At 39.8% G+C, this 16,287-nt stretch overlaps 1 protein-coding gene across 9 annotated transcripts in view; it reads right to left on the bottom strand.

Annotated features, from left to right (window-relative positions):
- LOC125296309 (meprin A subunit beta-like) overlaps positions 1-11,222 on the bottom strand; it is a 53,110-nt gene extending 41,888 nt beyond the window's left edge. For 5 of the 9 annotated variants that reach the window (XM_048246155.1, XM_048246160.1, XM_048246161.1 and 2 more), the window contains exon 1: positions 9,256-9,397. Coding sequence is in view for 1 of the 9 variants with exons in the window: in XM_048246156.1 (XP_048102113.1) it covers positions 11,018-11,063 (46 nt within the window). In the remaining 8 variants the exon portion in view is untranslated. Of the gene's footprint in view, positions 1-9,255; positions 9,401-11,017 lie in introns of those variants that run through there. The other 4 variants (XM_048246157.1, XM_048246162.1, XM_048246156.1 and 1 more) reach the window with 3 other exon arrangements.
- Positions 11,223-16,287: the final 5,065 nt, after the last annotated feature.

The following is a 16,287-nucleotide window of genomic DNA, read 5'->3' as shown; positions in this document are numbered from 1 at the left end:
AAGATGACCACAATAGGAGACACTATTATCACACTACAGGTGAATGGGACTTTTTTCCCCCTTTATAAGTATCCTCATACATTTCTACCAGTTTAATCTTCATATTAAGATAAATACTTTTTGTATTACACTTTGCCTAAAAAAATAAATAAAAATATGCAAATGAGGCCATCCTTAAAAATATTTTCGTTTGCCGTAACCCGACCGACCCTGTCAATTTAGAACCGACCCAAATATTTATTTTTTTCCCCCTTTTAGTCCGACCGACTTGCCGGTTGTAAACTTGCGTTAATACCGACCGATTGTATTTACTCTAAACAACCAATACCAATACAAATGCAATAAAATAATATTTCTTTTAGTAGGCCCAAGTATTGTGAATATAAATTGCCTACATGCAAACGTGGCTCACTTTGCGTGGCTCACATGGCGTCATCTCTACACCATTGGTTTTACGCATGTCACACTATGGCCTACGCCGTTTCATTCACACAAACTGATAACGCTTTTTACTTGGCACGGTTCTGGAAGAACTGTGGCCAGATATTTTCTCATCCCTTCTCCCCCTAGTCTAGCGGTGACCGTGTCGGAGTATTGAAATTGGTTGTGGTCTATTCAGCATTTCTCGAAATATGGGTCCGCAACATGGAGACTGCTGGTTCGGCGGAGTCGTGGAGGTGAAATTAGGCCCGATGCTTCATCTGATAATTTGCTGCGCGGTTGATCAAGAAACCGCGGATCGACGAAAAAAAAAAACAAAGCGTTTCTGCTATCGATGTCATTAAACATGGAGCCCTACAATTAAGTGGTGGTATGAGCATTCATTCAATGCGCGTCTCTTGCCGAGAAGAAACTGAAACTAATCGATAACGTTGGTATCAAAGCTCCGCTTCAACCTGTTGGAAGGCTATTTATTTATTTAACTAAACTTAATAGAACGACGTTGTTTTTGGAACTTCCTTAGAAACAGAGCAGAGACTGTATAATATACTGTATAGCATTGAGTATTGTATAGTCAAATTTCAATATAACGTGGCCAAGAGCTATTGTAGCCTTCTTTTCTGGGTACATGTAGATGAGCCTTATGACCCAAAGGTCTGCCATGACCGGGCCTCAGGTCAAAGAAGTTTGAGAAAGGCTGGTCTATATAACCTGCATCAGAATGAGGTTTGCAATGTTGCGCCTGAAGGCACGGGGTTGAAGACCCAGTCAGTTACGATCCGCGATATGCACATTTGTGTAAATTCATTCCTACGTAATCACCATGACCAAAATTGAACTTTTTTTTTTACTTTGAATCTTGGAAAAAAAAAAAAATATTGACCTACCGACCCATTTTTATTTTTTTTTTTTTGGCTGTTACTGCAAACAAAAATATTTTTTAGGATGGCCTGACACTATATATATATATATATATATATATATATATATATATATATATATATATATATATATATATACTCATTGAATGCCAAGCTGTTTTCGAAGCTTTGTCCTAGAGTGCCAGCAATCTAGACCATTGTTAATTATTTTTGTACAGCCACAGCATATTCTGTTTTATAGCTATGAACACATACAATGGCTCGTTTAAAAGTTGAGACTTTAAGCTCTCAGTGGGTGCAAACCGTGTATTTCTACACGCCTCTGTTCCTAAGACATTCCACGCTAAACAGTGGCTAGTTTTTTTTTAATCAAAATCCCTGTTTTTGTTTCTAGAAATGGAGATATTGCGTCTTTTATGAGTCACTATCACTGACATATTCGGCACTCTGGCAAGGGCGTGCCCTCTTGCAAACGCGACTCGGCCTACCACCCACTCCGCTAGGCCCGGCTCATGGTGGAGATGGAACTCCCTCCTCAGCACGGTGTTCAGTCACTCCTTGTAATGTTTTTGACCTGTCGTGGTCAGTCATCTTATCTTGGTAGAAAGGTGGACTCATCCAGCGTTGTCTGGCAAAACGCACCTGCTGCAATATCTTTTTCTTCGACTTTTTAATTTCTCCCTTCAGCACCTGAGAAGTGTTGCCTGCAAAGTTTCTGGGAAGAGATCTAACGAGACCTGCCACCTAGTGATAAACCCACGATAATAAATGACCTGATTTTGACCTGGCGTGCATGTCACTGATAGGCTAATCAGTGACTGATTCGAAACAAAGCGGCAACCATCAAAAGCAGAGTTAAGATCAAACGTCCAGATAAAATGTCGTAAAAAAATACGTTTTTGGCACTCAATGAGTTAAATATGCGTACACATTATTCCTTACAAAGAACAGATAAGTTGGTACACACCAATTACTCATTTGAAACCTTATTTGGTAGGTTTGGTCTCAGCTTTGGTAGGGACACAACCCCATGTCTTGTCTTCTCGGAGTCTGTCACGACCACGACAAGTAGCCATATGCTTTGACACATTCACGTTAGCGTCAGATAAATCCCCTTTGGTCTCAGACACTCACAGGACAGCGTGCCTAAACTGGTTGTCTTGAAGATTTACACTTTGTGAGAATATCAAAATGAACAGGCTACGTCTTCACAACAAACATAATACGAATGAGTTCGCTAAAAAATTGGTAGGGACAATTTTTTCATTCAAAAATATTGGTGGGGACAAGTCACCATGGTCCCCATGCAAACCTACACCGATGATTTCAACTGTTCACAGCTAACAGAGAGTGCAATACAAATGGCGGAAACATTCTTGGTCAAATGTCTCAAACCATCAACAGACATGGAGACATTTGACAACCTGCGCATTGCTGCGTTCTATAGTAATGCCCTTTAGGTGGACTTTGAGAGGGCCGCTTGCACCTCAACTAATGCAAGAAAACATATACAAAGACCTTATTATCAACAGCAGCTTTGGGTTCAAGCACCATTTACAGACGCCACCTTTATCTTAAATGCAGATGCTTATGGTTTTGTAAGAAAGGCCAGTTTATTATAGTGGATGGAATCCACTATCTTGAAATCTCCTGGCTTCTTCTTCTTATTGTATTGCATGTAAAATGCAATGGACTATTATCACTGTTCTTATCTGTTTTTATTATTATTATTCTTCGGACCAATTTCGACATTTAAGGACACTAAAACCACTGAAACGTTTGACGTCATTCAAACACTCCTCCAAAGGTCTTGTAATGGACCAATGTCATTTTTACATTTGTGAACTTGATAATTTGAGATATTTACGATAAAAGAGCAATAAATTCCCATAGAGTTAACATTGACCGCCGTGGCGGCAACTTTTAGCATTATGACGTGACCTGCAGATGAAGGCAATTAAAGCTAACAAATATGCTAATGTAATGTAAAAACTTCAATTAAATGAGTTGTATTGAACAATTGTACAATTATAGACATTCCTTTTATTGTTTTGGTATAACTGTTAAACTTGTTTGCTTTTGTCTTTTAGGTTCCAGACCAGACCAGTGGTGATGACCTGTATGACATTACATGTGTGCCTGTCTGTATGCACACCTGTCAACCATACATCTCTGACAATGTTGCTAGCAACATACCTACTAAGGGACTGTCCGTTGTTTATAAACGGGGCCCCCGGAGGGATTTTGAGTGCTTCAATCAAAAGTTGCATGACCCTCCCCTGCCTGCTAGAAAATTTTCAACGACCCTCCAGCAGCATTTTCAAAAAAGACATGACCCTCCCCGGCCAATTGTCGATACCTTCCGCCCACGCTTTTAAGCGCTGTGAAAACACATCGACTTAAGCTACCGTTCTAAAATCAACCTCTGATTTCTGATCTTACACATCACACTTCACCAAGATGGTGGCCATTTCAGTAGATTTACTCACTAACATTGTTGTGGAAACACAATAAGCATGGCTAAATGCACACTTCCTGCAACTGCATTAGCCTACTTGAAATAAGTTACTTCTCTAGTAAGTATTCACATGAAATAAAGCATTGAGACCATTCAACAAAGCACACTGGGTAATAAAAAATTCAACACATGAACTTGTTGCTATGGACTCGTCTCTAGGCTTCCTCAGTCATTGTAAAGCTGCCGAAGCTAAGACCCCGTTTACACGAGCATGTGTATTTTTATAAACGAAGACATTTCCCTACGTCTGAGCCTTTCATTTAGACGCAAACGGAGAATTTGCCCCGTAAAACAGTTATCTAAAAAAACTCCGGCCAAAGTGATTTTTTTGGAAAACTTTGTTTATGCGTTTGGTTGTAAACTGCGGTAAATGGAGTTTTGGGCAATAGCGTCACAGTATGCGACAGAAGTACACCAAATGTGCGACCAATGTTTACATTTACATGTTCTCACATGCGACTTTTCAGGGTTCTGATTGGTTAATGTGATTTTTATATAGGCGTGAATAAAGTAGGCTACTTTGTTGCTCCAACCCTTCCAATGTTAATGGGGACGAATGTTGACATTTTCCGTATTTTGTGTGAGAAACCCGGGAAATCTCCCTTATTTTCATTGTTCAATGTTGACAGAGCTATGGAACAAAAGAGAACGTTATATGGCGACAGAAATCAACAATCAAACAAGCCACTTTGATTTTTTGCTGTTTTCATTAATACAAAAGATGGGTGACCCCTCCTCCTAGACAAAAAAAAGTTAGGTGACCCTCCTCTCAACAAAGAATAAAAAGACATGACCCTCCTCTATTTTCCTCCGGTGGCCCCGTTTATAAATAACGAACATACATTTTTACAATCCAGTTCCTAACATACATTTTTACAATCATGTGACCATATCTCAACATATCTGTGCACATACCATTTAACCATACTGAGACTTATCCGAGATCTACACTGAGACATTCTGAGAACTATATTGTTGTGAGAGGACTATACTAACTATACTTGTGAATCATATTTGTCAAACATTCATACATTTGAATCATACCTGTGCTGTAACATCTGTGAAACTTAGCTATGTTAGACCTCTGTTTTTAGACCTGAGCTGTGCTGTGTGAAAATTAAGATTCTAACTTAAGTTCTGTCTAAAACTGATCATCTGAAGGGCTGACTCTTTTATTCTTCAGTATATATCACCATCAATTATCATTAACTGAGGCCTCTAGCTGTTGCTACTGATAAATAGATATGTTTTAGGATAATATGATTGGCATCAAGTTCTGTAAGAAAGCAAATTCAGTAGACATCTGGGGCCGTATTCACAAAGAATTGTAAGGCTAAAAGTAGCTCCTAAGTGGCGAATTTAGGAGCAACTCCTAAAAATAATGGGCGTGTCACTCCTAACCAGGGCTCTACAGTGCGCCCATTTCACTCGCACATGCGAGTAAAAATGATGCCGAAAAATATTTAGGCGCACTGGTGCGAATGACTTCTAACCATGTCAATTTTTGTCTATAAAATACACCACAACATCGAGAAACATTACTGGTGCAGACCATAGAATCACGTCGCGAATGCAGCATAAAAACTACACCTCTTAGCAGTTTCGCGTTGTGACTCGCTGGTAGACGCTTCTATCAAATCCAAGAGTGCGCAGAAAAAGCGGAAAGTTAGACTAGCCAGCCAAGATGCAAAGATTGAAGAAATTAGTTCTTCTATCCACCGAATTCATTGGATATAGGAGCAACAGGATGAGATTCTGAGAATGCAGTGAGAGAAGGAAAGGTAACCTAACATGCCTTAAAGCCCAGTTGACGTATTGGCTGCAATATGCAAAATATAGTTGTAGCGAACCGGTGTTACATGGCAACTGGCACCCATGTTAACTGGCTGCGTTGGTGACGTTTCACGAGTGATGACGTTTCTTTGACAGATGTGGCCGCTTGCAGATTTGTCACATGACATATTTAAATGTCAAAATTGTCTGTAGTACGCTACATGCACTGGACCATGAATATGCCACCAAAAACATAGATACAAATAGCCTAATAATAACTCGTGGGTATCGAACCTGCTTCCTAAATGAAACCACTTAAGCTACATGATAACCATTCATACGTACTTGCGCCACAAACCAGCTGAAGTCATAGTGAAATTTATTTGACTTAGTCTATACAATTTGAAGAAGTCAGCTGATGATTGTAGCAAGTTAACATGCATGGCTGATGGTGTTGTCTTGCTACAGCAGTTGCCCAAGCCAATAGGTCTTCAAAGTATCATGGTTAAGTTTTCAAACATTTCACTGACTGCTGGTCAGGCTCTCTGTGGCCACCTAGTATCTGTAGCCTAAATTGAGGAAGCGTTGCTGGTCTAAAAATAAATAAATAATAATTAAAAAAAAAAAAACGTGTAATGTGGAGGATTGAACCCATGTCGACTGCGTGAAAAAGCAATAGGCTATTTAAGCATTAACCTGTTGCGCCACAGGAGAAGCATGAACGTGTGAATTGGGAAATAAAACATCAATAAAATATCAAACCCATGTTTACATGTCAGCAACATTAAAGGTGCCATGTGTAATGTCTGCCAAAAAAATCAATTCATACTCCACATTCCATAAAAGATGGGGCAGTATACCTCCAGAAAGTGAGTTTGTCTACCCTAGAGTAACAACCGAGACATGTGTATTGCAGTTTGGCTGGCGGTTATGTTACCCACATACCTACTCCCATGGCCGAAACTGGTATTATGACACTTGTCGGGCTGTGGCTAGTAATTTAGCATGCTAATTCAGGTTGATATCTCTTCAGCACTATACCTTGTCATTTTTTTAATGACATCATTACCCTTATTTCCTTCCATTCTTTTGATGCGTGTAGCTAATTTTTTGGATATTTTTACCTCAATTCTTACACATGGCACCTTTAAAGTTAATAGCCTATAACCCTTAGAGTTTTGACTCTCCCTGTGCGCAAATTTTGTGTAAAATATGGACACGTTATAGACTTCTCCTGCCCATTGCAGTGTGGGTTTCAATGCCTGTGTTTCATGAACTGAATTCTTAAAAGAATAGGCTGGACAAAAGAATAGGCTACACAACACAAGGATACACATTTTTATTTGATTTATTTGCTGATTTATTTGCTCTACAGACACTTCAGGTAGGGGCGGCCACAGCCACAGTGAAACGTTTGTAAAACTTAACCATGATACTTTGAAGGCCTACTAAATGGCTTGGGCAACGGTACAAGGATACAAGGAAGTTTATGGTCACATGCATATAGTTACTGGAAGTAAGAAATGCAGTGAAATTATGTCTGGTGTCAGCCTATTTGTGCAAAGTGGGGGGGGGGGCTGCAAGGGCAAGGGCTGCATAAGAAAGGTGGGGGAGGATTGGAATGGGGGGGCACCAACAAGGAGCACCCAAGAGCAACAGGGGCAAGGAAAAACTCCCTTACCAGGGAAGAAACATTGGGCAGATCCACGGCTCAAGGGGCTAACCCAACTGCCAGGGGTCTTGGCAGAAAGGCTAGGCAATCAAGGACATGGGTAGATGGAGGAGAAATCAAAAATAATAAATAAAAAGTTCTATGGAGATGTGCAAAAGTTGGAGAAAGTCAGATGTGTGTGTGTGTGTTTTGACGTGTGATGAAATAAGAAAGGTAGCATGATAACATGGTAGCCAGATAACATGAACAGCTATGTTAACTTGTTACAATTATCATAATGTTAGCTGACTTCTTTTAATCATACAACTGAAGTCAATTTCTGTGAGTGCCGTCAGCTGGCTCGTGGCGCAAGTTGATAGACGTCTGATTACCAAGCAAACAGGTCAATTTATTCGTGGTTCGATACCCACGTGAAGTTAATTTAGGTGTTTGTCTTTTGGGTGGCATATTCATGGTCCAGTGCATGTAGTACTACATACATTTTTGACTTTTAAACATGTCATGCATATTTGTGTTCGTCTCTAGTATATCAGAAAGTGACAAATCTGCAAGCGGCCACTCGTCATCAATCATGAAACGTCATCAACGCAGCCAGTTAACACCGGCACAAAAGTAGCCTCCCGTAATACTCCCATTTTATTCAAAGTTAGAACGCCCCCCCATAAATGCACAAATAGTCTGACACCAGACATAATTTCACTGCATTTCTTACTTCCATTAACTATATGCATGTGACAATAAACTTCCTTGTATCCTTGTACGTTAGTGTAATAATAGTGTCACCTATTGTGGTCATTTTCAGGACTTTCGTCCCGGGTAGAGATTTTGGCACACATCCCATGTTGTTCAATGGGGTCATATTAGTCAGTTGAGATATTCTCCGCTAAATGAAGTGCATTCAAATCTTACCCAGGACCTATTTCTAGAAACGAGCCCCTGCCCAGCACTAAACTCTGAGCGTGGTAACGTAAACAAAATCGGATATTTCAGGCAGTAAAAGCCCCGGTAAGAACCAAACTAGATTTTGTTCAAACCTACACTACTGTGTTCATTTTAGGACATCCTCAGACTCAGAAAAACATCTGTCATCTTTAGACTAAACTGCATCAGCGTCAGAAAAACCTCTGTCATCCTCAGATAAAACTGCTTCAAACCAAACGGCCTCAGAAAAACATCTCTAAGGTGTCAGGTCTCAGAAAAAACGCTGTCAGAAAAGGTGGAGTCAGGTCTCAGAAAATCAGGTCTCAGAAAAAACGCTGTCAGAAAAAACAGTCAGACGAAAAAAATAAAATAAAAATTTATTGCGGGGAAAGAAGACGACGGATACAAAAACGGTGAGTTTAAAGGGGCCCTATTATGCTTAATACATTTATTCTATCACTGGCATGTTATATTTGGTGCTTGGTTAGATGTAGAAATTATAAGTAAAGGTAGAAAGTGATCCAAAGGTATACACATTGTGAAATCGATGTATGTAACTTAGCTAACCTCACTTCGCTAGTAACATTAGCAGCTGCTGTAAGGCACATACCGGAGTATGCTACGTAACGTTACTACATACAGCAAAATAATTTGTAAGGTTCATTCATCAAATGTTATTTTGAAGTATTAAAAAACATCGTTGTTTTAGAATTGCGAACGAATTGGTTTGTAATTAGCACGTTTACATACATAGACTAACTTACACAGGATTTTGTCCGATAAACACAAAACTCAAGGTCACCCAAACAAGAACAATTCCAGAAAATACAGTAGCAGCTAGCCTAATGTTAGCCTAGCATCTACATGTGGCAACCCTATAGCTTCCCTCTTTTCAACTTTGATAACAATAACGTTATTGGGTAGCACCTATTTAGCCATATAAATGAATGCATATTTAGATGCTAACTTTAGCCTTAAAACTTCGTGTTGACTATTTCACTAATAACGTTAGCTGTCTAAGTCTCATTAATTTCCCTATTTCCTCTTACCTATTAATTGAACCAGAAATCAGATGGAATGTAGACAGGGTAGGCAAACGTTAAACAAATAACTTCAGCTAGAGCTACTGTTAGAACTTACATAAAACGCTTATTATCTAACGTTATCATAGTGCTACAGTTTTCAACAAAGATTCTAGAACAGAGCTAGAATCTTTGGTTTTCAAGTAGCCTAGCCTAGAGCCAGAGACGTTTGATAAAGCGAGACGATTCATAAGAGGGTAAATTCTGGCACGTTGTGACGTGGGGTTCGAAGCAGTCACGCCCATTTAGGAGTCTAGCGGGAGGTCCAGTGTCTATGTATTCCTATGGGAGAAATGAACATTTTCACGGAATATGACCAATCCATTAGCCCTACATTCAGCGATGTAAGTTTTGAACCCATTTCTAGAAGCCACATGTCTCCCTAACATTCCGACATTGAAATTGTATTTTCCAACGAAACAAATAAAGACAAAAATAGCTTTGTTCGTGATCTGTCACTGTCTCCTCAAAGCTCTGGTGCACAGCCACCTGTTCTCAGAGGCTCTAGACTCAGAGATGGTTGATAAACTAACCTAACATATTTTTTGCTAGAACTAGTAGACTACCACAAAGTTGCTGAACATATGTTATTTCAGGTTTGTTTGCAACAATATATAAGTTTAACCAAAGTTCTTAGCTGCTAGCTAGCTAGCGAACATTCCCACTCACTTTCCGTTTACTATGCTAACGTTAGCTAGCTAGCTCGGTTAACGGGGCAAAATTAAATTATTCATTCCGTGTCCGAAAGAGTGTTTCATTGGCATCACACACAAACAATGACTGTAAAATAGTATACAAAATTATATGTATATGTTATTATTGCTTATTCAGAGAAAAGTTTATGTTTTGACACGCCTATTTAGGAGTCCGGAACTAGTGCCATTTCGTTCCATTGATGAATCGTCTTATAATTCATCTTAGTTAACTCTATAGAATCTTTGCTAGAGCCTCTAAAAGGTACCTCTAGCCTAACGTCTCACTCAAACATTCTAGAGCGCAGACCCCTTCATTGTTTGTAACATAGACTGTATATATAGAATATATACAGTCTATGGTTTGTAAACATCGAACGTTGGGGTTGGGTGCGCACGCAGCATGGGGTCAGAAAAATGGCGCGGCTAATAGACCTGCAAATTGTGTCAAGCTATGCACTGTCTTTGTCACCACAGGACCGGGAACAGTACCATAACAAAATTGTTTTAGCTAATGGTGATTGTCTGCCTGACCCTGAGCTCCTAACAGAATGGGTAGACAACGTTAGCAAGTGGCCAGATATTCACTGGCCCGCTATATACAGCTACCTGGTGGACAAGCCGAGTGTTTACACTCGCAAAAAACTGAGCCTACAAATCGCTAGAGGCGTATAATTACGTAGTCTGTGGGCATGTCCAGACGGTGTTGTACAGCGATATAGGTGATGATGACTTTTGTGCTTTAAAATGGGAGGTTTTACCGAGCCAAGGGAAAAACACCACTATGTACCAAGCCTGGGTTGTGATCAACAAGCGTAAGGCTACATCCACACTGCAAATTGCACCTGCATGGCAGGGTACTATTTTGTATTTATCATTGGAGACGGGTGCACTGTAGACCGATTTCCTTTATTTGATGGGTTTATTGCTCTACAAAACCCTGTTGCACTATTACAATCCACATACTCCTACTATTAAACTTAATTGCACTTGCTCTCAGTTCAACATAGCATCTAGTCCAGTCGCTGCTAGCTTACCTCTTCTCTGCGTCAATAACAAGTGTAGCCTCCACACAGTCTGCATTTTATTTCAGACAGAGCCAGTTAATCCATCATTCGTTAGTTATCGTCGTTAATCCATTATTCTTTTTTCTGTGAGAAAGGTGTCCTTCCGCTGTCACGACTACTAATTTAATAATTACGCTGCCTCCGTCACCTTACCTCTAAGGTAGCTACTGCTAAACTAAACTTGTGTCTGTTATTTGATCAGTTATCGCGGAGATGCGTGGAAATCGCGTCAGTGCGTGATGAGGTCAAAGAAAATAAATACGTGTCATTAAGACACACAACACGGTTAGAACAGGCATACATAACACGTACATAGCACTTTTATTTTTATTTCATAGTAGGCATGTTAGTAGTAGTATTTAGTCTGACCAAATTTGCTGAGAGCAAGTGTTAATTTCAAGACCCACTAATAACATTCTTTACAATTCCATTTCATTACCTTTAGTAGCTTAAATAAAACGGTAATTGTTACTCTTCCATTATATGATTTTCTTTAATGGAACATATCCAGAAACAATATTACATATTTTTACAATATACAAAAGTAATATAGCATTAATTATTAAACATTTCAAAACACTTATTTGGAAACTTTGCCTTTGGGAACCACACTTTTACAGAGGTTTGTTAATGCAGCGCACACAATCACTACATCATCTAGCATATCAATCTGAGATACAGGAATAACTGTTTGCAAAATTTAAAAAAATTTCCATAGACCAATGACACGTTCAACATGAATCCTAACCCGAGATAGTTGCCTGGATGTGTCTACTTCTTGTGCAGACAGTTGTCTTTTCCCTTTGGTAAAATGAGGGATACGAAGAGTGGCACCAATTGCTGCAAGCTCATTCCGTATTAAAAATCCCCTATCTGCTAAAACCTCATCCATAGGCTCCAACAGTTCCAGGAAACCTGACTCTTTGGTAATCTGTTTATCTGAAACCCGTCCACCCCACCCTGGAGACAAAAATGAAATTGCCCCAGCAGGTGTGATGGCAATTAAATATTTCACGGTATTGTTGTGCTTATAATTAGACCAGGGGCCTGTACTATGAAGCGGGGTTACTGGCTTAGCCTATCTGGCTAACTTCAAGAGTAACTTGATCACGTGTGGCGAAACTTCCCGATTAACCCGTACTACGCAAGGTGGATAGGTTTTAACCGAGGTATGCTGCCATGGCAATTTACGCTGCATCTCAAACCTGCTCCGACCAGGTTATGTTCTTGGTTAACCCGAGGTTTCCGTTAACCACACCCTTTATTATTAAGTACCACCCCCCCACTAACAATTTCTCCCGAGACATGTCGGCGTACCTGGATGATCCATACGACAGTGGGCGCAAATCGTGAGGACTCTCTTACAGGGGCGAGGGGTTTTAGAACCGCCAGAAAATATATATAGCCTACCGGACGATATTCTCTATGAAGATATATATTGTCAGCCGAGGGAATTCGTTATCTTTGTCAGATGATCTAAGAAGACGTCTCATAGCAATGCCCATACGTGGACATTCATGTATTCCATCGGTGATGCAAGAATACTGTATGTCTGAAAATAAATCGGACATAGACCTACAGTATGCTGAACATCTGAGCAAGAATAGCCTAAAATAAATCGGACATAGCCTACAGTTAAAATCACAATTTTAACAAACTTGTTGAATTGAATGTCATATTACTGTACCCTGCACATAAAGGCTACACATTTCCACAGTACCAGAATCCGACCGAATGCCTCCCTTAACCCCCTCCATAATCGGCCTTCCACTATTATTTGCGATGGCCAACTCTTCTGCTACTGTAAAACACTCTGGTGCCTTTCCTCCTACAGTAGTGTTCATAGACACCTTTTTCTATGTTAGCTGTAAAACAGAGGCCAAGTGAAGGCTATAAGCTAGGCCTACATGTTTTCATAATTAAGAAATATGAATGCAAGCTATAACTATATAAACCTACTATTCTGAATAATGTTTTTGTGTTTCATTTTCACCTGCTGCCATGTGCGTTTGGCAATGGTGTTGCATCTGAAATGTTCACAGGATTAGGCATACACTAAATCAGTCAATGGGGGCTACTTAAACATTCAATTATCCTTATTACTGTAATCTATATGCCCACTTCTGAATTGGGTTGCATCTGTAGGCCTTTCTATGAACTCAAAATAGGCTATTTAATTATTTCAACTCATTTCAGACATTCCGCAAGCTACTAATCCTCCGTAACACATATTTGAAGAACATGTGGGAATAAAACTTTACTTTTAGGCATTTAGGCTACCCGATCTGCAATCGTTGCCAACAGCCTTGCTTTGTTCACTGCCCGGCGTATTTGATTTTTTTCGTAGAGTGGGTTTTAATTCCTCATAACTTGTCATAATAATTGTGCATTCCTCATCCGTAAAATAAGGTGATCGCGTCATCATTGAAAGTGGTGACTTGGCTGCAACCAGCCCTTTTATGTGAACGGCACAAACTCCAATTAGGTTAACCCTGGCTCAACAAATCAACTTCATAATCAGCGTCGTAGTACCGATTAACACCACTTAAGATAACCAGGTTTTGTCAACAATGGTTTAACAAAGTAACACTGGGTTACATCTGGGTAGGTTAAGTTCCGTTCGTAGTACAGGCCCTAGGTCTGGCTATAAAGATTTCTGTGCAGTCTATTATGCAGCGGGATTTTTTGAAGTGTCGTTTGAACGTTTTGGGCATATTTTTAAGTATAGCTCCCTTATTTGGGCATTTAATTAATGGCTTGAGGACCACAGACATAACGGCTCCCACACACAGCTGCGTGCATCGCGTTGCTGGAGACTCACGGCTCCCACACACAGCTGCGTTCCGTCAACGCATTCCAGTGGGTGTTCCCGACGGTAGCTATGCAAAACCGTAGTGTGATTGGTTGGTGCCGTCCGTAGATTGGCTTGATTGGCCGATGTCGTCTGTCGGTGCAGCAACAGCTGAATTCCTCCACGCGAGCAGCGGGTGAAACGCGACGCGACGGACGGACCCACAATTCAGTTCGGCAACGGATCACGTGAGCCGTGGAAGAAGCAGGTTGCATTTCAGGGTGTTCATCTCTCTTCCTTTTCCTGTGATACCTAAAGGGAAACAAAAGGAATTAATGCCTTGTGAAACAATTTAATTATTAGTTAATAATAATAACAATAATAATAATAATAATAATAATAATAATATTTAATGATTAGCCTGCACAATATTATGATATTGAAATTACAAGACACATGAAATTAATGAATTTACATGAACAAGGAATTTAATACAGTAAATGTGATCTTTTTCATTATAAACAGATATCAGATTCTACACTGAACATATCACCAATAACACCTTTGGTCTTAGTATCTTAGTATCCTTGAGGCACGCATGCTTATGCATTGACAAACATAAGACCAATATAATGAGTACTGATTGAATTTAAACAAGGTCCACAGTCCACATAAGAGAGAAGAGAGAAATACATGCGACTCAAGAGAAGGCTAGTGAGAGGAGGAAGACATTTTGATAAGGATTAGACTAGGTGGTCTAGACTACTGCGCCAGTTTTCTATAGATAGATTATTTTTTATTCATACCTTTCCATTTTTGTCTCAGGTGTCTGAGATTGTGTTTTGTACACAAACAAGGAGGGCACAAAGTTAGGACTACTGGAGTCAAGTGACTCCTCTTCTACAAAAAAAAAATGCAGCATTTATTACAGTACAAGGCGATCTACTGTTGTCATAGTTAAAGCACTAGTCTGCTAAGTCTGCTACCTGGTAGCCTACGTGACTACGTCTCTGTAGCATGCCACAAGTCACAATTTGCCAGATATCAAATTTCAAACTATTAAATCAGTTTACAGAAAACATTTGTTTACTTACCATGGTTTAACCTACAGTACCATTGTTGATACAATGTACAACTACTAATGGCTGGCTACGTCGTTAACGTTACATTTTCATAAAAGTAGGGTCAATGTTAAAATTCCTCAGTTTGCGGTAAAAGTACATGCGCTGATGGGCTTTGGCACAAACAGCATCAGTGTATAAATTAAAACATAGCTTACTGTCAATAATTATGCCAAGGTACTTATACTCTTGTACTACCTCAACTGGTTGACCATCAATGATAGTGGGGGGAAGAGGGGGGCATTGCTTCCTGAAGTCAATAATTAGTTCCTTGGTCTTTGCTACATTTATGTTTAAAAAGGAGCGCTTACACCAATCATTAAAATCATTCACTATGGGTCCATGGTCCGTCTCGGTGTTATTGAGAAGAGACACAATGACGGAGTCATCTGCAAACTTAAAAACCTGTCTTCCATCATATTGTGAACGGCATTCATTTGTGTATAAAACAAAGAGCACATAGTGGCAGCAATAAGATTCTCTTTATTGTGACTTCATGTGGTCTCCCATCCAGTTATTGACCAAGGGCATGCTGCTTAGCTTTTGACAAAGACTGAACACAGGTAACACAGCGAGCCACAAACTTTAAAAACTACATCTCCAATACGAAGCATTTGACAGATTTGTTTCACCCTAAACAGCTCTGAGGTGCCTAATTGTTTCAAAGCTTCGGAACAATTCGGCACAATTGCTTCGAACGTTTCAGTGTTTCATAAAGCCTCGCTTTCCCCATCCCTAGACAATACGCAATTCAACTCGATGGAATGACTTTTCTGACCCCAACATGCGCAGTGCGAACCGTAAATTCTTCTGTGACGTGAAACGTGAAGGGGTCAATACTCGCAAGATGGATTAGGGACCGGTCGGTATTTATGGAATAGACCACCGGAGGAAAATAGGGGAGGGTCATGTCTTTTTATTCTTTGTTGAGGGGAGGGTCACCCAACTTTGTTTAGTCTAGGAGGGAGAGTCACCCAACTTTTGTATTCATGAAAACAGCAAAATTTGGGCCGTTGCCCAGAGCCTCGCGTCTGATAGCCCTCGCACCTGGCCAAAGATGACACAGCCTAATAGTCTAGTCGCGATCCCCATAGGCCCATAGTTGCACTTTGGGCAATTTGCATAATTAGCATAAATAGGCAATTAAGGTGAGGCAGTACAGGTGAATAGGGTAAAAAATTTAAATGATAGATATCACCATGAAACTTTCTGAGTTGATTACTTATGTTAAGATGAGAAAAAAATGTATTGCATGTTTTTTTATAATTTAATGTTTACATATGCAAATGAGGCCCTATCTCATTAAAAATGCTCTAATTTGCATACAC

This window comes from Alosa alosa, chromosome 6 (genome assembly GCF_017589495.1).
Source record: "Alosa alosa isolate M-15738 ecotype Scorff River chromosome 6, AALO_Geno_1.1, whole genome shotgun sequence".
NCBI classification, from domain to species: domain Eukaryota; kingdom Metazoa; phylum Chordata; class Actinopteri; order Clupeiformes; family Clupeidae; genus Alosa; species Alosa alosa.
This window is presented reverse-complemented; position numbering and strand designations above follow the sequence as displayed.